The sequence below is a fragment of the Papilio polytes genome, unplaced genomic scaffold, assembly GCF_000836215.1.
Source record: "Papilio polytes unplaced genomic scaffold, Ppol_1.0 DF823980.1, whole genome shotgun sequence".
NCBI classification, from domain to species: domain Eukaryota; kingdom Metazoa; phylum Arthropoda; class Insecta; order Lepidoptera; family Papilionidae; genus Papilio; species Papilio polytes.
The window spans coordinates 3244712-3268774 of record NW_013525224.1 but is presented as its reverse complement, the minus strand read 5'-3'; the positions used below and the strand labels follow the sequence as shown (position 1 = coordinate 3268774).

The window sequence follows — 24063 nt, the reverse complement described above, 5'->3', positions numbered from 1 at the left end:
ATTTACTTGGTTTAAAATCACTGCAACTATAAAAAAATACATAGATTTTTCAGCAATATCAAAGGTAAATATTGTTAAAGATGAAATCATTCATCTAATTCTATCCCCCTGTATTCATTGTTTTTAAAAATATATTTGCATTTCATTTGAATACAAAAACAAAGGTCAACAAATAAGAAAGCACTAACATGGTACAAGTTATTGAAAAGACACGACAGCTAATGGTTCTAGGAAAGTGTTACTTACACTTCCATTGTTCTCGGCGCTAGTCCTGCAACTTACAAAGTACCCACCGTTACATATTCAACAGTGCTCTTGACATTGTTAAAGCTTACGTATTACGTGTTCGGGATACAAATTACAATATTTTTTAATAAAACTCGCAAACCGTAATAAAAACCTAATAAACGGTTTAACGTCTCGCCCACGAAGCGATCTGCAAGACGATGGTAAAAAGTCTACCAATGTAACTTGAACGATCAGCTTCTAGTATTTACTACAGTGGGATTATAAAAGACGGTTCATCTTATAGAAGTTAGTTCGAGTGATCCTGTTTTAGTATCAGATGCAGATAAGAATAAAGATACGTCGATCACATGTTTATTAAATTGCGCAGTAATTAATGGGCTTGATATACGAGTACATATAAGGAATAAATGTTTTTAAATATTAAAAATGTAACAATAATCTTTCACATTTAGAAGTATGACATATTTTTTCGGACCAAAAATATATGTAAAAAGAAATTTACATTACTTAGGCCTAGGTTTCGGTTCACCTAATTATAACAAAGGCATAACTAATAAAATAATGGAGTGTGTTAAAATTGCTTTTCATTTGTAATTAACAGTAATAAAACAATCAGCGGATGTAAGAAAACAAAGTCCAAATTGACAATAGAATTGAATTTTAAAACTTTTTCTACGAAATTTACTAATTGGTAAGAAATGTCCATTATTGGAATATTAAAAAAAAATCCCTTATTTATATTTTTTCAAATACTCTTTTGTATATTGAATGATATGTGATATTGTTTATTAATGTTCCAAACTGTTTCCCTAATTTTTTTTTTTCATTATAAGTCAACAAAGACAGTTATGTTTACTCCGAGGGAAATTAAAATGGGAAATACTAGCTGAGCATTAACAGCGCTAATTTGAAGTGTTCAACTTCCTCCCTTGAAATTTCAGTAGGGCTCTCATCGCGCGAGATTCGACTCGCACTAGACTGCTTTTAATTACTTTTAAAATTGAAACGTCAGTTTTGAGCACTTATCGAAACAAAAATTAAATTATTGCCAAATATCGACAATCGATACAGGAAACACAACTTTTATTTAACGCAGACATTAAAAAATAAAAGTTAAATATCGTAATAAACATCAAAATTCTACAGCAATAAACCAAATTTTTTCTCAATATGGTTAATGAAAAAACTTCATCTACAATTTTATGCTTGAGTTTCTTTACTAGTTCACTTAAGATAATTTTGTACCAGGAAAACAATAACCGCTATATCGTAATCTTCTATCGCATTATCTTACGCGAAATAAAAACGAATGGGTTCCCATTATTCCGGTCGTAATGTTGATATGCAGAAGGTAGCAAATTGAATAACCTAAAAGGGATCTTTGTATGCGCGGCCACTAATCCAGGCGTCAGTATCACGCCATTATAGCCTTGTGGATGCCATCTAATGTCGCTATAATCGTTTAGCTTTAATATTCAATCGTGTAAAAAGTCAATTAAAAAGATACAACAGCTCGCGCCACACAATGGCGTAGCGGGCAGCGGGCATCGGGCACCGGTCTCGTTCCATTCTAACCGTACAATGCACAAATTATAAACAGTCCACTTGCTTCAATACCCCGCTCACACTTCCTGTGCCACCCATTGTCAGTTTTCAATACAATAACTTTTATTGAAATGATCCTAGGACATGCTCGTTGGCAATAGAATAGAAATTGTCCTCCGTTAACATTTTATTTGTGGGTTCGGCTGACATTGTTACATATACGTAGCCAATTTCAATTACGACGATTTCCGCTCCGTATCAATAGAACGGGTACGGATGTTCACGAAATGTTTGCAAAATGGTTTTCGGGATACTTTCGTAACAAAGTCGCTTTCCTTCAATAAGTTGCCGCTAAATTTATGTCACATGGAAATAATGGATACTATTGTATTTGAATTTGACAGTTGTTAAGCCATGAAATGTAACATAACAGATTTTTTTTTAATATTACTTAAATAATATTTTGAATACTACTATTACTAATTAGTTGTAATATTTAAATATAATTATGTAACCTTTTTAAAGGGAAAATAAAGCTATCTTTATCTTCTCATACATTGTAACTTGGAAATAAAACAATCGTATAGGTTTAAGTAATTAGTATGTTAGTAACGTCCCTACTTAGGAAGTCGTTACAGACGGTAACTTAGTCGATCGGGTCGTTCGATTATTACACATATGTAATGAGTATTGCTGCTCATTCACGGCACCGATCGAGCCGACCGGGGTTCATTGACCCCCGCAACCGTTATGTTAGATCGGGGAGACAGACAATGTTATAATCACAGAAGTGGAGTAATTAGAAAGTTTCGAAAGGGCACGGGTGAAGTTAAATGATAGGAGAGGGGTCTGCTGTACGATGCATAAAGAATGTATGTCGAGCTATCTTTCCCTTGTTGGAATGAACAGATTATCTAGAGAATTTACTTCGCTTGTGGATAAAATCTTGTTCGTTGGTTTTAATTGCTTCATAGACTCGATTTATCTATTGAGGTTCTTCTATATTAAAGAGGATAGATGGACAATGATTTAATATCTGTTTATTTGTTATTGTGTTTTTATAAGTTTCCAGATATGAGGAAAGAAAAATTAACTAACTGTAACTGTCCTAGAATAAATCTTATCAAATACTTACAGATAAGTTATCTATAGAAAATGTTTTAAAAACCAATAAATAAAGATAATTCAACAGTCGACCGTATGAATTATCACAGGCGACAACAAGAACTTAATTACAAAGAATTATTACGCTGCGAGAGGTTGATTTGTTAGCGGTGCGCGTTCTGACCGAGCTTCGGACGCGTGACGAAGTTGACTTATGTGCGCCGCTGCCTAACCTGACTTACACATGACTTCCTGTGCATATCTAGTAATGCACAGCTTCTAGTTATGGATTTAGATATATGACGCAATTGATCAAACGTAAAAAAAAATTTAAACTTTTAACACAATAAGGGCGGATTACTGAAACGTAGGCTAAATATCTAACAGCGTCTTAAGTGATGAGGCCAAGTTTAAGCTTCAAATTTCTTCCACACTTTGACGTCTGTCAGATAGTAACGCCTCTTGGGAAGAGAACTATTTAAGATTCGTTTCAGTATTTCACTGTTGATTTAGTAATATTCATTCTACATAATTGGTATCGAATATTGGACTAACATAAACTTGCAATAAACGTACCATAATATAGAATACTTTTTATATACTTTATTCGATTAAAGGATTCATAAATAAAACAAATGCAATTTCATTTTCGTGACAAACGTGGTCACAATCGTTTTAATGTTAAGTGAATCTAAATTGCGGTCGTTGATCATCCTCATTATATAAAAGAACAAAACAACAAGTGACCACGAGTACAATAAAGCCCTCGTGCAAAGTTAATTTATGCGACGTTGCGTAAACGGACCCAGGAACAATAAGGACGCCTCATTCCGAACTTAACGTCACATAAAGTCGTGGGCGAGGAAGACAGCTCGAATAAAAACAGAATCTTTTTTTAATTTAAGGCGAACGGACAATGAGCAAACACAGCTGTCGGAATGCAAAACGAAACCGAGCAAAGATAGGAGCCACCAGCGCATCGCCTCAGTGTCGGTAGTGGAGCGCTCGTGTAATTTATGTTGAAACAAAGTGTCCAAGATGAAAGAATTCTGTACTAATGTATTACAAAGGACCTAGATAAAGAAAAGAATGATTCAGCGTTCTAGATAAAGGTCTATTGTTTTTTTAGCTAATAGATATCTAAAAACAGGACAACGGATGTCTGCCTGTAGCAGATATCAGCGATACTACTTACGACATCAGATAAACCTCGGCAGCCCCGACTCCGAGAAAGGAAACGCGATCGAGATGTATTATTGTTGTGACTCGCTTACCATAAACATTGCTTGGGAAGTATTTAATTAACAGCGGGAAGTTTTTCTGAGAGCTCGTAATCGGATGTGGTTTTAGAAAATGGTGAACGATAACCATTAACGGGAATGTAAACGAGAGAGAAGGAGATCTGTATACCAATAAATACATCCGAATTAGAATCGGAACAGAAATAACGATATTTAAGAGGCGATTAGAAATAAACACGCTGGGACTGGCGGTGTGGCTCGCGTAAAGAACGCATGATGGTCGTTTAGATGGCAACATTAGCAGCAGGACGCCGACCAGAGCACGGCATTCGCTGCAGGCGACTTAGATACCAAACATGTTTATGACGCTCTTGTTTGTTTTGATCTCAATCAAAATGATCAAGGGGTACGGCAAATTAAAGCCACCTTATTTAATACAATTCACACTAACATCGACAAAGGATGACTTATAATTCTGGAACACGAATACGGTAAGGAAGCTAAACTGTTTAAAAGAGTCAAATTAATTTATAAAAAGATCAACAGTTATACCTTTGAATAAATTCTACCAGACTTAAATCTAGCGTAACGTGAAAATCGAAGGTTTATTTTATAGAAAACGTTCCGTATCCGATGAAACAAATGATACTCTCACAATGAAAAATGTCAACAGATTACAGGAACGAAGAAAGTTCAAATAAAAAGATTTCACGGACCATTGTGTTATCTGATATCGTACGACTTACGAAGCCATACAAGCTCGCCGATGCGATGCAGCCGAGTGACATTCCAAAACAACAAACAAAACATTAAATCCAACTTACCCAATTGTTATTACTTTGTTTTTTATATCGATACTTATTCATACCGTAAAAGGTAAAGTGCGAGTGGAATTTCCTTGAATCAGTGTAATAGTGTGGTAAAGTGAAGATGGACAAGCCGCTTGATGCGAGTATTTATGTAGAGTTAAGTCAGAAATTGCAAAACCCAAGAGTGTTCTTCAATTCTTAAAAGTGACTCATAAAAAAATAATTTCAAAAATAGCCACTAAATATTTAAAAAGATGTACAGCACTTGGGTTAGTTATTAAAAAAAAAGAGACTTATTTTATTCAATTGGTTACAAATCAAGTACCTTTACTACTTTGACAATGTTCGGAGTTGTCTAATATACATAAATAAATATCCTCTCGGAGAAATCGTTGTAGCCGCTCAAAAGAAGTGTCAAGTCGTCAAGCGGAGCCTCCCTTCACAGACTTTACTCGAACACGTCAATTTGTTTACGAATTACGCATAAATTCGTCCCCGAAGACAAGACATCTCGTGCGGCGATCGCTGTTGCGACATTTCAATAAAATTTACGATTGTGACTTAAATGGCGTGTCGGATGAACAAAAAATGCTCCGACATGTTCCGCTTTTATTTTAGACGTATCTTGAGTTCGTTAAAATATCTGGTCGAAGATAATAAACCTGTCCGTTCTTTGTGCAACTAAACGGCAATGAAATTGAATAAATTATTATCGATATAACCACGGATAATTAAATGTTTGAATAATGGTTGTAAAGTTTTAATTTATGAAATAATAAAACACTAGTTTCGCCATGGGCTTAGCTTGTTTAAACGCTGTCATAAATAATAATGACCTTATCTTTACTTTATCTGTTCAGTAGAAACTTTTATCAAGATTACAGTAATTAATTCATTTTATCGAGGAGCGGTTTTTTTGCTTTAATATCGAACATTCTTCTCCAGCCTTTAATTGGAATACCGTCTTCTTACTAATAGCTTCTATAACATTTTCAATCTTGGTCACATACATATTTAAATACAAAATAATTTTCTATTTCTTAGACGGTATTATAATTTGAGTTAATATTATGATATTTTTAACATATTCAGATAATTCGCAGTTCACAGATTATTGCAAAATTAAGCGACTTGCGTGACAAGTCAGTAATTTTTTTTTCATTTTTTCACTAGGTTCAAGATACGCCATCATCGTATTGCAGAGTAGACGCGTTTGTTATTTTGGCATACTTCTGCGGGCATTTAAAGAAAACATCACTATTGTTTAGAATGCTGAGCCAAATAGATAATCAACTTTCTAATTAATTGTGAATGTTCTCGGTAGTATTCGACCGGTTACATTTGTCGTTGAAGCAAAGCTGTTCTGTGTTTGATTAATTATTTCAGTCAAAGAACAATGTATCCACAGCTAGTGTTCTAAAATAGTATATTTAGAGTGGCGTGGCCAAATGCACGCTACATTGATATGTGTTATTGGGCATGACATGCGAGCCGTCCGTTGGAGACAGATCGTTCGGCACCCTATTGGTATTTTTGTCAACGTTCCTACCACTGCTTGTTCGCAACGTGTTTACTCACATGACTCGTGGTGACTTTAAAATTAGATTAGAAACCATTATCTTAATAAGAATAGGACATTCCGGAAATAGTTCCTTAGTTTTATTTATTTCGTCGTATCGAGGTTTTCAACCCGGACTTTCTAACGAGACTTTGTTAAATGTTTTAACATACTAATGATTTGACTGTGTAGCGAGTGTCTATACAAAAGCGTGTTACTTTTAATACCTACTAAATGTTGGTTATTATTAATTAAATAACTTGTTTCTTAGTTTCTATTCTATAATCAGTCTCCACCAGGGTGGTGGGTGATAGGGGAATAAGATTAGGCCTCTACCCCGAACACTAATCATAAAAAACGCGGATTTTTTTCATTTCACATCTGTCTTCTGTGTGGTGATAAGGAGAAGTTCATGTCGTTCTTTTCCATTTAGATTTCAGTTTCAAAATGACATAAGTTTGTCTCGCCTAATATTTTGCATTTGTGGATATATTTTGCGGGAGGTCTGTTCATTACTGAGGATTATCATTGTGAATATAATTAGAAGCTTTTTAAATATTTCATATAAATTTCCAACACTGATATTTCAAATCGAGTGATATTCAATTTAAAATAAAAACACGGACGCTACTTCGATCTCAAATTTTATTACACGCCGCGGGTTGTTCGTTATAAATACAACACTTAAAACTCTCAACGTTTTACATAAAAAGCGTTATAAACAGGCATATTTCATTATTTTTTTCCTCTAAAACAACGGGGTGCCTCATGCTTTTTTTGTAAGAGGAATACCAACTGCGCGGCCCACGCGAGGCCCATGATCGGTTCACACTTTAAGTGGTTGTACAGTAGTGATATACGTACTTGAGTTATTATTAGAACTTCCCAGAAGGCATAGATAGAACAAAAAACTGTAAAGGAATCTCTTTGTTCTCAAATCATAAAACTTTTTGTTATTTCACTAAAATTGTACGAAACATATACCTAAATGTTTATTAGACTTAGAAATTAGACTAAATAAAAATTTAGTATCTCTTCATATTAGTAGTACTATTAATATGCAAATAACAGGTAATAAAGTTTTTTTTTCTTTATCGCATTATTAATAAGAAACCATGAAGTTTATTATGAGGCAAAAATAATTCAGATTTTTGATCCGCGTATCGACACCTCAAAGAATTTTGATCGCCGCAAGTAGATTTGAGTCTTAGATAAGTGACGGTCTCTCCATCAATTTCGTACAAAATATTTGGTGAGATCCAAAGATTCGTTTTTATGGGTTTTAAAAGATTAATGCGCAGATAAAGAGATTTGGGCCGGCTGCGACCGAGCGGAATTTTAGGGGCACAATAAATTTTGACACCTTATTTGCTGTTGAATAAAACAAAACTGCATCGTAGGAGAGTGATTTGTGTTTTCTAATTAGGAACTTTGTGAAGGAAATGTTTTAATTAAAAGCAAAATTAATCCTTCCCCACTTTCGTCGATCCCCACTCTTTTTAAATTTCTTCAAAGTCTGTTGCGTTTACGCAGTGCGTGGCATTGGCTCCGCCCATAATGGGGCATCCTACTGTGCTTTGTTTAAGCCGAATAAGCGATGCGTGAAGTGGGCTCACTATACTCCTTTATTGCTTGCTGTAGGAACGTAATATGTAACAATTTTATACACATACAAACACGTTTATAGCACATCCAGTAACTCTATATACTAACACTTTAATAATGCATCATCAATTTAAATTTTTAATGTCAAATTTCCTTTTGAGATATTTTTGTCGTTTAGCAGTCATAGTTTTTTTTTTTTTTATAAAAGTGTATGGATTTATGATTAATATTAGCTTTATCGGAACAGATTATAAAACAGTTTTTTCTTTAATTTGATGTGATTACTCACAAAATATCTGCTTTCTAAACGGAATGTCGATTAAATTTTGTTTAAACTTTGGCTAAATCTATTAAAACCGATTAGTCGATTGAGCGTTAGTTTCGGTACGAAATTTACGAGCATTAAAACTATCTCCATTCCATCGCACAGTGCAGGGCTTAGTGAACGCCTTTACCGAGACCAGCTGGTTCTAATCGAATACCAATCAAGTAGGAATGATGTAGAATGGTTTACAAGTGTATTGAATACGTAATCAAAATGACTGCCTGAACTCACACAAAACGAAAAAGTTACATCATAATCTCTAATCATTCCGATCGTTACCTTGAATATTTTAATTTACTCATAGTTCACATGTATCAGATGTAAAAGCTTTTTGATTTAATTTACCGATGTCAAGTGAGGCTAACGGCCGTTTATCTTTTCGATTCTAAATTTGAAAATTCAAAAATTACGTTAATGGACCAATATAAATTCTTTTCTATTAACATTTTTATGAATATCTTAACGGAACAGTTACTTTTACTTTATGATTTTTGTGACTGTGGCGGTTGAAAAAAGATCCTGGTACGTTATTCTCCGCTGTGAGGTATTTTTTTTTTAATTTCTAGTGTTTATTTCAGAAAAATATCTACATTCGGTTGTTAAAATAATTCAATCTTCACATCGTCACCAAACCTTTGTGTGAAATGAAATAACATTTTAGAAAGAAATAACTTAGAACTGATATCAAATTACCCTAGAACTCTTTTGATAAACACATGGGACTATTTCAGTGAAATTAGTCGTACGTCACTTGGTCGAGGATTGATTTTAAACGGAGATAAAGTTGAGGGCGCCATTAATTTACAAAAAACCAACGTAGGTGTCTGCGGAGGAAACGGTTACTGTCAAATATCAGACGGGACACAATGGTCGTTTGAGGATTAAAAGCGAACCGTTGTAGTAGCGAGCACATCATTTATCAGGAGCGAGGCGTATCTCGCGTTCACTTTAACGTCACAGAATTCAACCCGTAAGGGATATTTAATTGTTCTACTGCCACCAACAATGGCCGGCTCGTATTGTTACATTTAGTGGAACATACTACTTGTAGAATGTTAGCGACGTGTGAAGTTTTTAGTCACTTAAAAGTTGTTACTTAAACTGTTTCTGTTTGGTGAAATTCAACATATTCAACCTCTTTGGTTAGTCAAGGAGTTTCTATAATACTAAATAGTAATGGCCACTATAGAATTGTTGCATGTTGATAAAAAAAAAAGAAAAGTAAGTAAAGAAGAGTAGAACGTCAGAATTGTGCGAGAACGAAAACAATGCAAATTATTTATATTGTAGAGTCGTTGTTGATATCTTTGGCTGATATCCTGTTTCTTCTGTATTTCTTAAAGTGCACCATCATTATCATCAGCCTTTATCTGCCCATTATTAGACACAAACCTAAACCTCTTACATTACACAGTTACTAAGTGAACCTATTAAAACGATAGAAGATTTTACATTTGTAACAATGTCCAACATAGTAAAGTTTGGCCGTCCGAACGCATCGCGTGACTAGAGTCCCTTTATCATCAGCGGGCTAAAGCGACATCATGTAATTTCTACTTACTATGTTTCTATTATTGTCAGAAGGCGTCGAACTATTTCAGCTCGTATATGGGTAATGGCACATTCCTGTGTCGCGTTCGAAATGAATTATGGTTTAATTATGCTTATAATGAAGCATTGTGATATTTGAGCACAGTTTACGCGCGCTAAATTACTTTTTATTACGAAAGTACTCGAATACCTTTATGTTTTTGTTCAACATTTGTAAAGACTTTTAATAAATTTGACTTTGATAAAATTACATTGATTAATGTAAATTATTTATTCCCGCTTTTTTTTTATTGAATTCCGATTGGACCTTACCTTTTTCTAAATATACCTGCCAGTAATTGTTGATCCTGTCTGTAAGGCGCCGATTAGTTCATCGTTTATTTTAGGTTTAATTATATTTTAAAAAATAAATCTGCATTTTTATTGGTTACGTGAAGTAATCATGACGGTGTTCTCGTAAGTTACTTTATTTACACGCTGACCTTGGCTTGGCCACTCGAGTGAATATCTACGAATTATAAACATACAAAAAAGAATCCGAAAGGTAGTATAAAGTCCCATCGACTCAGAAATTCCAGATTCAATCTCGATAGCTTTGTCTTGACTATTAATACAGGTGGTCCATATAAATTTTCGTAGGTTGCTTTTGACAACAAAAGCTATGTTTACTTTATTATTTACAACCAGTGTTTTTACATTTGTCGGTAGGCCACCCATGATTTCTTTTATAGATCATAAATGATTTCTTATAACTGACTCCAAAGATGTTATTATATTCCACCGAGATAACATCAAGCGTTACCGTATAACGTTCAGAAGAAAAAACGAACACTCGAAAATGAAACATATCAATTTATAAAATGTTAAAGCTCCGCTCGATTGTAACATAGGCTTATTACCTCTAAGCAAATAAATACCGTCACCTTTCCTTATCTAGGATCTTTAAGAGAAATCCGAAACCGTAAACATGCGCGTTGAGCATACTATGTTAACTATTCATTCGGTGTCTCCGGAGAATATATTGAACAAAAGACGGGCTCAGCATCCGAGCACACTATTTCTCACTACATCGGCGCGATGTAATCAGAGAAGACGACGTGTCGCGCTTATTTATGTATGAAGAGGGCGCGGGCGCGGGCGAGGGTGGGCCAACGCGCGAGCTACAAACAGAATAATATTGATGACACTGCGCTGCGAAGGGTCATGAATCATTAATCGCCCGCTCTCCTACGGCTCTATTACGACTGCCTTGCTGGATAAGCCACCCTTCACGAGCTGAGCTCCTGCGACCTCTTCCCGCTGTCTCCCGATTCTCGCGTTCGTCTTTTCCCTCACCTCACGGGTAATGCACTCTTAATACAAGAAATAACCATAAGTTAATAAAACATTCAGGCACTTTTATTTAAAATTTAACTGCGCTTTGTGCAAACAATAAAACAATTTCTTTAGATTTCGAAACATAACTTATTCGACTTAAGGAAAAACCCAAATTGCAAATACACGGCAAAATTTTTTTTCATTATTGTGTGTAAATATCGAACTACAATCAACGTAAGTGAGAATCGATGTAACAATACTAAACGCAAAGAAAACAAATAGCTCTTCGTATCGTAATGAATAGGCAAAAGATGCAAATCACAAAAGCAAAATACAAAAAATTTTAAAACAAAGAACAAAAAACACTGGAGGCAATTTAAGTTAATTCAGTAAGCAACGGACATGGCTACTTCCAAATGAACTCAAACGTAACAAAAACGAAAACAAACCATGGACAAAAACGCAGGTCATTTCGGCTGGGTCTTTCTCGTTTATTTTTTCTAAACGCTCCGTGGCCCGAGGACGTGCATCCGAAACCTTGACTTTTTTTTCTCTCTCACTTTTGTTTCCATCAGAATGTCTACCGTACCTCTTATGTAAGGTTAAACTATAAAATAATACAGCTGGATCGAAACCAGACCGATGCGAAAAGGGTCCGTGGCAGGAAGAGGGAACGTTCCTAAATTTCTAATTGAGATTTTATTTCGCGATCAAGCGAATAGTTTATTTTTTGCAATACTCAACCCATTTAAAGCGGCTGTTAGTCTTACTCTACAAACTTACATTATAGTTTTTTGAATTGCTTTACAAACCAAAGTCCAAAGTTGATTTAAATCAATATCGTTCTCCTAAAGATATCGAAATAAGACCTTAATATTTAATCAATACAAAAGCGCATTTCTAACTTTGTTGTTTTTCCGGGATATAGTATGCGTTAAACAAAAGAACCAAAGCCAAAAGTATTGAAAAGTGTTGAAGTATTGTCAAAAGTGATGAAAAAATAAAGTTACGAGCTTACGAACACGTGGTTCACGTTCTTACATAGTCATAAGCATATCTTGGCACTTACTTCAGAGACTTTTTAAAATTCATCACATGTCTCCAAAGTCCGCGTCGACATCGAGGGAGGCACGCTTTTAACAAAAAAAAAAAACTTTAAAAAGTATAAGAAATAGAAAAACATGGGTCGATGTTTGAAAAGGACCATGTTGCAATGAGATACAATAGAAGAAATAGTTTCTGGCGGCAGCGTAAGGCGTTACAATGCGCCCGTCTACTTTTTTTAAATAAAATCTTTTGTATGACTCCTTAAATGAGTTCTTTCAGTCCAGTGCCAGCAGGTCTGTTTGTTTAAAAAGCAACCCGAATTTACATTTCTTTCGACGCGTTAAGCCTACAAAACAAATTGTTTCGTTTAGTTGTTTTTATACTTGGGAACTAATGGTAATATTTTTCAAAAATTTACTTGGTAAACGTAGTTTTGAAACATATTTCTAGATAGTTCAAATTTGTTTTATTAAGTACTAGAAATGAGAAATATGCTGGTTAACCAAATATTTTTTTAGATGTTGGTTAATACTTTAACCATATTTTGTAATTTTATAACAAACACAATATCTATGGTCTTTAATCTTCTTACAACGGAAGCTAACATACATCATAAAGAGTAGTGTACAATGTTTTCTTTGTGTGATCGTAAATTATCTAATGGTATCCTAATAATCCGGACAAAGAATTCAAGGCTGTCTATCCTTCCGTCCTTACAAACGTCACGCACATCCTTCCCTAAGCGAGCGGAGAAAAAAAATGAGCATTGAACAGCGCATTGTCGGAGCCCTTAGTCGCAGGTAGACTGAACAAAAAAAAGATTCCACTAAATGCGAAGGATTGCACAAAAAATTCTCCGACACGTGATTACAGCGAACGGCTCAGATTATCGGCAGATGTCAATTTTTGAAATGTTTAACTAATGCATGATATGGGTACTATAATATTAATAAAAAAATACCCAACAATGAAAAATCCAAAACAATTCAACGGCCGATTAGCTTTGTATAACGATACCTCTACCTGACAGCTTCACTATAGTCACGTACAATTGAGTGGTTGTGTTCTGACTTCTCATCAGAAGCCAAAGGGTCCAATAAAATAAGATAGGAAAAATTGATTTTAAATTAGCATCAGAAAATTTTAAATTATAGGTACCGCAATGGTGTTACATTTCACAATTACACCTCCTACGAATGTTATAAATGCGTAAGTTTGGATGGATGGGTAATTATTAGAGTTTGCCGCTTTAACGGCTGAACGGATATCGATGAAATTTAGCATAGAATAGTCTTGCAGAACACTTAGGCCATTTACTTTTGTTTTACGGAGTCTGGAGCGAAAGCTAGTGTCGCATAAAAAAACAACATAGGTACTGATAAGAATGTGTCAGAAGAAAATGCGGATTTGAATATCTTTAACACGTCTGTAAAACCATTCTTACATTATTGGTTACATAAATAGCAATTTTGATTTCCAATAAAGGGTATAGAAAATTGAAATGCAAATGTTGAAAAAAGCATGAAACGGACAATAAAATTTTATTACATCCTTGCTTAATGGCTGTGCAGAGTTGAAACAAATAGGTTTATTCCGATTTAAAGAGGATAGTCGATACAAATTACGTTTATGGACGCATATTCCCGATAGCGATAACAGCGGCAACCTGTTTCGAATGGTTCAAATAAATAACATAACCTGTTTAGATAAAATTCAATCCGTAAATATTGAACAATTCGTTGTATCGGATTAGCATTGCACGGACCTGTGAAAATACATCAAATGGAATTAACATAGGCTTTCCATGATAACAATGTTCTTGAAAAGTTTAATCTCATCTTATGTATCACCTCGCATTGGTATCCAAACTGATTTATAAGAAGACACTCCTCATTCTCCTCGCTATAAGCTAAAAGGTCTCTAACTATGGTAACTGTTATTATTATTATGCAGTCTTTATTTTTTTACTACTGTTCACGTGCAAGCAAAATAATGGAAGGTTGAAGGAAATCAATTGTTTAAATTTTTCACTTTTATTAATCATTCTTAATGTTACATTATCTTAACTAAATGGTTTAATAGTAGAAAAATGTATGGTACAATAGTAAAAGTAGGCATAAAGGGCTACAAAAAATCAGAACCAATGATCAAGGTACAGTCAACCAAAGAAGAAGTAAAAGAACATTAAATAATTCAATAAAGAGTTGTTAATCATCTGTGTTATTATTTTTTTATTAATTGAGTTTAAATATGAACCACATCAATAAGATGATTCTCTCAAAAACATAGGAAAAGAATCTTACGTCATAACTTAATACTTGAGTCAGGGAAATAACACGAAGGAATTTGTAACTTCTACCTATTCTGTTGTCAGGAGAGCGCTTTTATGTTTGTGGGTAGTGTAAATATTTGATGTAAAGGTCTAACTACTGCACCGCGGTGATTGCGGTTCGTTAGCGTCGCCGACCAATAAATGGCGAGGATAATGAAATAAATTCAAGTTGTAACCTCAATGAGGCTTTTGCAAACATTGACCAAAGCTACTCCACGTGTCTGTGTAGTTTATAATACTGTAATGTTTTTATTCACGTTTGCGCATATTTTGAGAAAAAATTGTATTGTTCTTATTAAAAATTAATCAATATGCATTTCTAAAAATACGTTTTGCAAACTGTATCATAATTTAATTGTTCATTGCTTGCTGTTTCGTTAACATTTCGTTAACTAAGTTCTTTCAATAAACAGTAACGAAAATCTAAAATAATATTAAAGTTGAATTATTTCTTTAACACTGGATACAGTTAATTTTATAATGTGTTAATATTAACTTCTGACAGGGTTACGAGGGAGTTATAAGAAATGTTCCCGTCTTTTATGTTAAGTCATCTTTTAATATTACGGAATACTTCATTAGGTTCGTGACGAATTTAATGTTCAGTCTGTACGTGGAGCGGCCGCTGACGGCCTAACGGGCAGCCTCGGTGTGATTGATTGAGGGACAAATGAATAGAATTAATATAGCACCGACTATACATGAATACGAATATAAATTGAACCAGTAAAATAATTGATTAACGTTACATAAATGAGTAAAATAAATTAAATAATAAGGGATTTATTCACTAAACAAATGGGAAATAAATTAGCACGTGTTAAAGGTAAAAAAAGGTTGAAGTCTACAATGAAATATAATCATACCTTTTGCAAACAGGTCGCTCTACATTGCGCTACCCGCAAAGGAGATGAAACTTCCTCTTCGGCGAACACTCCAATCCATAACATTACAATAGGCAACAGCGAACTATACAACATTTTGGCACACATTTTCTTTGGTATCTCTAATTAAAGTCAAGTCCGGGTCAATGTTTTTGCTCTATCATACCCGGCACACGAATTCCGTGAGAATAGTTATCATAATAACTAAAACAAACTGAAAATTATAACTTCGCTAATCTTACTGAAAAGCTTTCGCCACGAAAAACATTATAAATCGGATATCTGAGTTGTTTCGAAGAAGATAACTTAAATCGTTGACAGAAATATGTTAACAAAATGATATATTAACATAAAGTAACACAAATTGTAAATAATACTACGTCGCACTAGAAAAATGTTTTCACAACTTCAATCGTTCGCTTAGATATTCGACGAGAGCCGACGCGAACTGTAGCGCGGTCGACTGCGGACTAACCACCCCGCTTGAAGAAGCTCTGTTCCTCTCCCCTCTGATGGTTAATTTTGTCAACTTTCTCGCTCGCACAAGAGGGTAACCCTCCTCTCGCTCACTCCGAACACGAAACGTACGAGCGTACTATTACATATAGCGCTCTCTCTGTCGACTCTACTAGTGCATATATTTTATTCTATCTCGTTTCATCTCGGGTGGTTTTACGTTGTTTTTCCTTGATGCAGTTTAACGGATGGGAATGTAGTGGTTATCGTTAGACAAAGACGGTTGTAGTAGAAATTTTAGGGTCGTTCAAAAGGGGTGACAAAGAATCGAGCTAATTCAGGGCTTGCGTTTTTATGAGACCTCGAGTGGTAAAAAGTATCCCGCCTCTCTCGTTTGTTCAACTTTATGGCCCACGCTTCGTGATGCCATATTAATATTATTAATGGCCGCTACATCAAATACAATACAAATTTCCTATTATTAAAAGGGGTTTTATGATTTTTTAATTTTATAGTCACCCTATTTATATTAAAAGCTTGTGTTTAAGAGAAAATTATTTTTGTTCTATTAAAAATTTGATTCTCATACCCGAGGTTGTAATTCACATTTGCTACTTGCGCGTTTATTTCGTATAACATTCATTATTTGTATCTCGGAAACATTATTTTGCAGAAGGCAAAGACTCGTTCACAAAACCCTCGCAGCAAAAAGATTAAATAAGAATACAGTGTACGTGACAGCGCCCAAGCCTTTCTACGTAAAGGCATTTTTCGTTTTCTTTCTTGAGCAACTCTGGGCCCGTTCTATTCATCCTCGCTGTCTTTAATCTCCAGTCTCTCTCCAGACTTTGTCTAGACAAGTCCGCAGCCGTGAGCCGAATGCACACAATTCCGATACAACCGCGGACGTCTGCCCCCAACAGATCTGTAGATATCGATCTCGTAAAACGACCTAAAGCAATTTCTCATCTAATTGTTGGACATGAAAGTATTTTAGCGAGAAGAAAATTTTTCATGGCAAAAACCACACAGAAAACGTAACTTTTGTTGGGAAATGTTATATGTTGACTTACGAATTTGTTAAGCGGATAATTTTGTTCTAAAACATGATAAGAATCATGAAAACCTTAAATGTAATCCTTATCATCAAATCTGATTTCACGCATTTGTTTTCATAAAAATGTCTTAAAGCTAATGCAAGCATGCAATAGAAATGACCCGGTTGTAGAAATGGCTTCAATTCTCTGTAAAAATCCCGTATATGTCTTACAAAAGGAAACAATTCTAGATTTCCATCTATAAATTTTCACATGAAAAGGAGTTACCATAAAGGAGAATAAAGGAATAAACCCTTATTTGTTGGCGTTATTCCTTTTTCAGAAGGCACGGGACTTTATATTGTTGGCAAACGCGATCCGTCTGTCGACAGTTTATGGCCAGCCGATGACAGCCACGCGAACGTAGACAATACTGAAGGGTTCAATGCGGTCTCGTAAAATGAATCTGCTTTCAAAGGTCAAGGTCCGCAAGCGACGATTGAAAATTGTCAAACCTGTAAATGGGATCTACCATTTGTTGAGATAGACAAAGATTCGGTGTATCGAAATATAACTTAGATTTGTTTTGTTTTCTTATCTGCTATGTTATGTACTTTTTTCATAACACTTCTAAGTGATGTAGCTATTTGAAATAAAACGCATACCTAAAAGTAAAATAAAAAAAACCTAACTTAGTTTTTGAAAATAATGTTATAGCAAGAGTTAAGGTCGTGTAATATATAATTACAACGAAACATTATTAGGATATATCTCACAGATAATAATAATATTAAGAAACATGAGTGACAATGTATTTAAAATGTTTCACTAGGACTAGGCATATATTAAAAAAATGACTTAAATTATGCAAATTGTTGCTAAAAGCTATTCGATATAGCATTATTATAGATAATTTATAGTCTTGTACTCGTCTCTTTAATAATTGTTGACAACAAATGCTTGATTTGTTGATTTCAATAAAATTTAAGTTACGATAACCGTATTTCGAAAAGAGCGTTTTAATCATACTAATATTATAAATGCGAAAGTTTAGATGGATGGATGGATGGATGTTTGTTAGTTTGTAGCCTATACGGCTGAACGGATTTCGATGAAATTTGGTATAGATGTAGAGGATAGTCAGGAAGAACACATAGGCTACTCACTTTTGTTTTTTTTAATTCCACGCGGACGGAGTCGCGGGCGAAAGCTAGTTTTATTATAATTTGAATTTTCGTTTAAATTGTTAAATTGTTTTAATTTCTGGTCGTAAATAGCCTTACGATATTCATAACATTTGATTTTTAATAATACTGCATAAAAAACATCTTGTGTGTGTATTTTAATTTATTTTGTGTGGTTTGTAGATGGCAGATGTTATTACCTTTTTATGTTAACAAAATTGTCAATGAATCATTTTATTTGAAAAATATTTAGCTCTACAGTGCTATAGTTCTTTTGCTTATTCCTATGCAGTTGTACAAGTTTACGATATACATTCTGCAATACTAAGCACATAACTCGGAAGTGTTACTCCGGACACTTCTAATTAGGTCTCTTGTTGAAACAAAAAGCTCTGAGATAGCAACTGTGTACGTTGCGCTTTTGTTTCGTATTACTTTTGTATGATAATAGTATAAATTAATGTTTCCTTCTGAATTCATCTTACTTTTTACTATCATATTAATATTATAAAGGCGATTTAGATGGACGGATGGATGTTTGTTATGTAGTCTTAACGGCTGAACGAATTTCGATGACATTTGGTATATACTTAGAGGATAGTCTGGAAGAACACATAGGCTACTCACTTTTGTTTTTTTTAAATTCCACGCGGACGAAGTCTGGGGCGAAAGTTAGTATTATTATAAATGCGAAAGTTGAGATGGATGGATGGATTTAAGAGTTTGTAGCCTAAACAGCTGAACGGATCTCGTTGAAATTTGGTATAGAAATGAACCATAGTCTGTAAACACACAGGCTACTTACTTTTTTTAATACCCCGCGAACGGAGTCGCGGGCGAAAGCTAGTGTTATCATAATCTTGGTTGCTTAAGCTTGGAAACAAAAAGAAAAAAAACCGACTGGATACTAAGTGATTGTGAAATTTTATATTGCGTGTTAGAAGGTGTGTCACATGGTAGATAATTATATTCAATGGTAATTATGGTAAAGATAAAAAATGACAAGTTGTTTAAAAAGTTCTCTCGTACTGGTCGAGTAGAGATATCCTTTGATATAAAAACCATTGTAAAATAAGCCGTTTACACGTGGATTATGCTTATCTTCTCGTTCGAGGGAAGAGCTTGGTTTAAAATTCCATTATTGAAGCGGAATTTTCAAAAGCAATTTATTCTCGTTCACTGATTTTTTTTAAATTATACACTCATAATACTTTAAGTGTTAATCTTAAAATTCGTTGTAATAATAATCAACTTACATGTTTCACATAAACTATTTGCTTTCCACTGGCAGGCAAGAATCGTTTTTTTTTTTTGTTTTAATTTTTTAATGAATTTCAATAGCGGCAATTTACCAAACTTAATACCCAAGAGAAATATCTTGAACAGTCCTATTCGAAATTATAATAATGCATACTTTCGTTTATTTCTTCTTGACTCGGCATTTTTATTTCATTCATTTTGTTCCTCGTACTATTACACAGAGTCATAAACTTCAGAGGCTTATTATCGACAAAAACAATCGCTTTTTCGATTTTATATCTGTTTTGAACTGCGCCATTCGTAATTTAAATTATTTAAAAGCATAAAATAACCATTATTACTTTTGCTAAATTCATTCAGTTTACGTTCACAAAATGATCTTTAGTAATTTCTGAAATGGGCCTAAACACGGTAGTTCTTAAAATTACACAGGAAACATATTAAAGGATATTAAAAATTGATTTAAAATATTGTTTATGACAGTGTTTTATCACTTTTTGTTTGTTAAAATTCCTTAAATATTTAAGAATTGTAATATGCACATAACTAAGTACATATCCTTATTGTGACAACCTAAGGAAATAAAGAATAATAAAAATTGAGTTATACATTTGTTTTAAGTTTTAGGATAATTTTTATTTGAATAAATCTTATTTGATGCATTACTCTGTGCACAGAGCCGTACAGTTAAGAAGATGGAACTATAACACCGCTGTAAGAACAGCCATCTCTCCTTATTTAACATTTTTCATATTATTTTTGCTGAAATGAGTTTTACATTTTTCGCATTCATAGAATATAAACAAAACAGCTAGCATTTTGCATTTTTGATTGTAAAGGGTAAACTTTACGCAAATACTGGCGGGTGAATTTTATATTTCTTTTTTAAGCTTGTTTAATGTTACTGTTGTTGGTAAAATAATTTTGATGTGGTTTTTGAAATAAACATTTGATTTAATTTTAGAATAAATATTAGACTATTTTCTGGGTATTTCATAAACAATTTTAACAGTTAAACAATTAATTTCCAAACGTACTATCGGAACGAAATATGCCTTAAATTATAATTTTACACAAACTTTAGCATCGTATTAAATTTGTAAAATGTCAAGAAATATTGAACAAAGAAAATTACAAAATGTTAATAGTAAGAGACCGTAATAAAATTCAAAGAGAAACGCAATAGAAAGTTCTCGATTAATGTATTTGTACTGAAATAATGGAAGCCGTTACAGAATACGTTGAACTTTGATCTTTTAGAGCATCTACGTTGTATCACAAGTGTTGAGTACGCCGGTAGCTGCCAGGTCCAGTGTTACTTGGTCTCTATCTTGGGCTAACTTTAATGAAGTTTCCTTTTATTACTACGGAGCTGGCCCCAAGGATCTTTGTGTTTATGATCCTGTTATAACTTTAAAGGGATTGCAACGCCGTAATACTTCCTTGTTAATTTTTTACCTTCTCTAGAATGTATTTCTCTTCAGCGTCAAAGTTTAATAAGTTAGTCATGGTTTATTTACTAAACAAGTTTCTCTTACATTTTAAATTGCATTTAGATTTTACTCTGAAGTAAGCATACAATTACAATTTTATATTAGGAATGGTTTTCTACGAACGTAATTAAACGAAAGACTAAATTTATCTTCAAAATGTGCTAAACGAATTGTTGATATTTAACAAAAATGTTATAAAAAGTGCATTGTAACCAATAGTATAAAAGAAAACGTTTTTTCCCAACTTAGAATTCACCCTCTTGTCGGACATAATGTGGAAATGCAATTTCCATAAATTTTACACACTGTGAGCACAGTTCCCATCCGAAAAGATTGGACGTGGCCGCGTCATTATGATGGAGATTACGACGTCCACTTGACAAAATTCATGATATTTTGTACTATCATAATGTTGCTATAATCAGTTACTTCATACATTTCTTTGTAGGAAATGGCTTAAATTCATAATCACGATAAAAACTCGTGTTTTCTTTCAAGCTATCGAAAAATATGACAAGTGTCAGCATAACATTAAAGAAAACCCCATTTAAAAATCCTTCAAAAACAAGATTTTCCATTATTTCTTCATATATACAAAATTGAAATAACTTAGTTACTGTTATATTGACGAAAAAAGAATAGTTTTGTATCTTATTTAGCTAGCTTACCCAAGAATGTATTATTTAATCCAAGGGCTAGCTAGTATTACATTCACGACAACAGAAGGGACGTGCGGCCGTAACAAATCAAATAAATTATAAAAAGAGATCTTGGGAGGACATGGCTTTCCTTGGGACAAGTCGTAAATTTAACGGTCGAGGTAATCCTTATTTTCCTTGGTTATTCACATGGACGCGTTAGCAAAACAATTCTTCTTTATGAGAAGCAATAAAATCTTGTTGCAAACAACACTTTATAGAAGTTTTCTTGCTCTTCTAAAAATTTCAATATAGTTTTACTAGCCTTGTTCTTTTTTACGGCATTACCGTTTAAGACTATTTCGGAATCTACATCCTGTTTTTATTCTTCTTCTAAAGCCAGCTTTTTTCGATGGTAAGTTATCAGTGGACCAACTTGCACTCTTGAACCCGTAGCTTTGATACGCGAACGTCTCCTGACAGGTGATGTTTTTTTTCTGATAGTTTCGTATGTACGTGGTCGTAGGGTTACATTTTGGTCCGTTTCTATTTTTCGACCATAAAAAAATCCCTAATGAAGGCAGCCTATTTCCCATTCGCCTCAGAAATTGCTCCTTTTGTACAAAATTTGTAACGTAGTAAAATTTTTCGACCGAAACAGAATTATAAGTATAATTTAATTAAGACATAACAGCACCTTTAATGCCAATTAGTCACACAATCCGTAGTTTGGGCGTTGTGGGTAATTTGATATCTTAATGGGTTTAGTGTGGCTTTCAATGTACCTCCTACATACAGCTGACCAATCACGGTCTAAAATTCTTTCTATACTTTCATGGCTTCACTGATTCATCGAAATTAAGTCTTTCTATGATTTCGTAATGGCTTAACACCATTTGTTTATAACATAAGCACATATGTTTCACTAAACTTGGAACACCGTTATTTCAAACGTTTAGAATTTTTGTACTTCATGAATTTATTCCTGTTGAATAGTCTAGACCTCACTTTGATTGTTTTAGCGTCAATTCTTGCTCAAAATTTCTTGTTCTCAGTCTCAATTGATTGTTCTTAGGGTGACGTACTTTTAAATTACAAGAACCTGCTGTTTTGTGCCTACCTTCCTCAATATGTTTAAAGAAAAGTTACTAATGAAATACCTATTTTTCTATTTTTTTTGAGTGGAAAGCAAAGTATCGTTTGGACGTCTCGACAGGCGTGCTAATAAGCTTCTTGTGTCAGTTGACTCGAGAGTTGTATTATTTTTCTTAAAGATAGCTTTGCGGAATTTTCAATGTAATTGCCCCGCTTCCTTCAACAGCTTGACAGTTCAAAGGCCAGCCACTGACAAGCTTATTGTCGGCCTCCCAACATTTACCTTATTCAAAGTATTTGATTTCTTTTCATAATAAAAAATCGGTTCGTTAATATTTAGCAAACAATATTATGCGTTTAAAAATAATTAAGCGTAAAAGAAATTAGTTTGAAAAAATTCAATGTGTTGGAATAATTAATTAATCAAATTCAACATTAGAAAACTGTGCAACAAAATAATGTAATTATTAAACTGTTAACAATTAATAATTTAATTAGAAATTTTGGAGATTGTGTTTATTCATTTAATTTATAGTTCGTCTATAAAAGCTATTAGATTGGTGATTAGAAAATTATGCTGTTACAAGTCGACTTAATTTTGGCTATCGTTCTTTATTACTCAGGATTATAGTCCACTATAATCATTACTTTACAATCCGTCGGAGCCGTGTGTTTCAGTTCACCAATAGCAAATGTTCCAATAGCAATAAAACCAAATTGCCGCCGTAAAAGATCATAATTAGTGAAACTAATTCCAGTTATTGACTTCCATATAGAGATCAAAAATCATAAAATGTTTTAGAAAGCAATAATTTTAAAAATCAAATTAATCCGTATTAGAGGCTAATGCTAAATTGATGATTTACGATCACAAAAAAGGTACGCAGAATGCGATGTTATCAATGCCCATAAATATGGGATTGCTTTTGAAATCGAAAGACAAAGATTATAAAAAGAAAACAAGAGTGAGTCCGCTCAGAGGTAACCCGATATTGCTCATTCGGTTGTTTTCTGGTTGTTTGGGTATAAGATTACAAGCAATTTATTTCAATATGCCAATCGAATTTACGGACTGAACATGAATTGTTTAAGCAGACCATTTTATAGTCCATAATATATTTGGCTTACAATAAACTAACGTCGAGCTATAAATTGATATATGAGAGATTTCAAATTGCTTCAAAGTCAATAAACTAAGAGAAAAGGTAAATAAATGTTGTATTGTTTCGTAAACCATATGTCCGAATACCGCTATAACAAAACTATTAGACATTTAATACTTTAGTTGTAAAATAGTTTTAAAGTTAATATGTGTGACTATGATTTTTACCAT

At 33.7% G+C, this 24063-nt stretch overlaps 1 protein-coding gene across 1 annotated transcript in view; it reads right to left on the bottom strand.

Moving 5' to 3' along the window:
• LOC106101598 overlaps positions 1-16039 on the bottom strand; it is a 32679-nt gene extending 16640 nt beyond the window's left edge. The window contains exon 1 of the mRNA XM_013280884.1: positions 15550-16039. Within this exon, the coding sequence (XP_013136338.1) occupies positions 15550-15675 (126 nt within the window). The 5' untranslated portion in view covers positions 15676-16039. The remainder of the gene's footprint in view (positions 1-15549) is intronic.
• Between the last annotated feature and the right edge of the window lie 8024 nt (positions 16040-24063).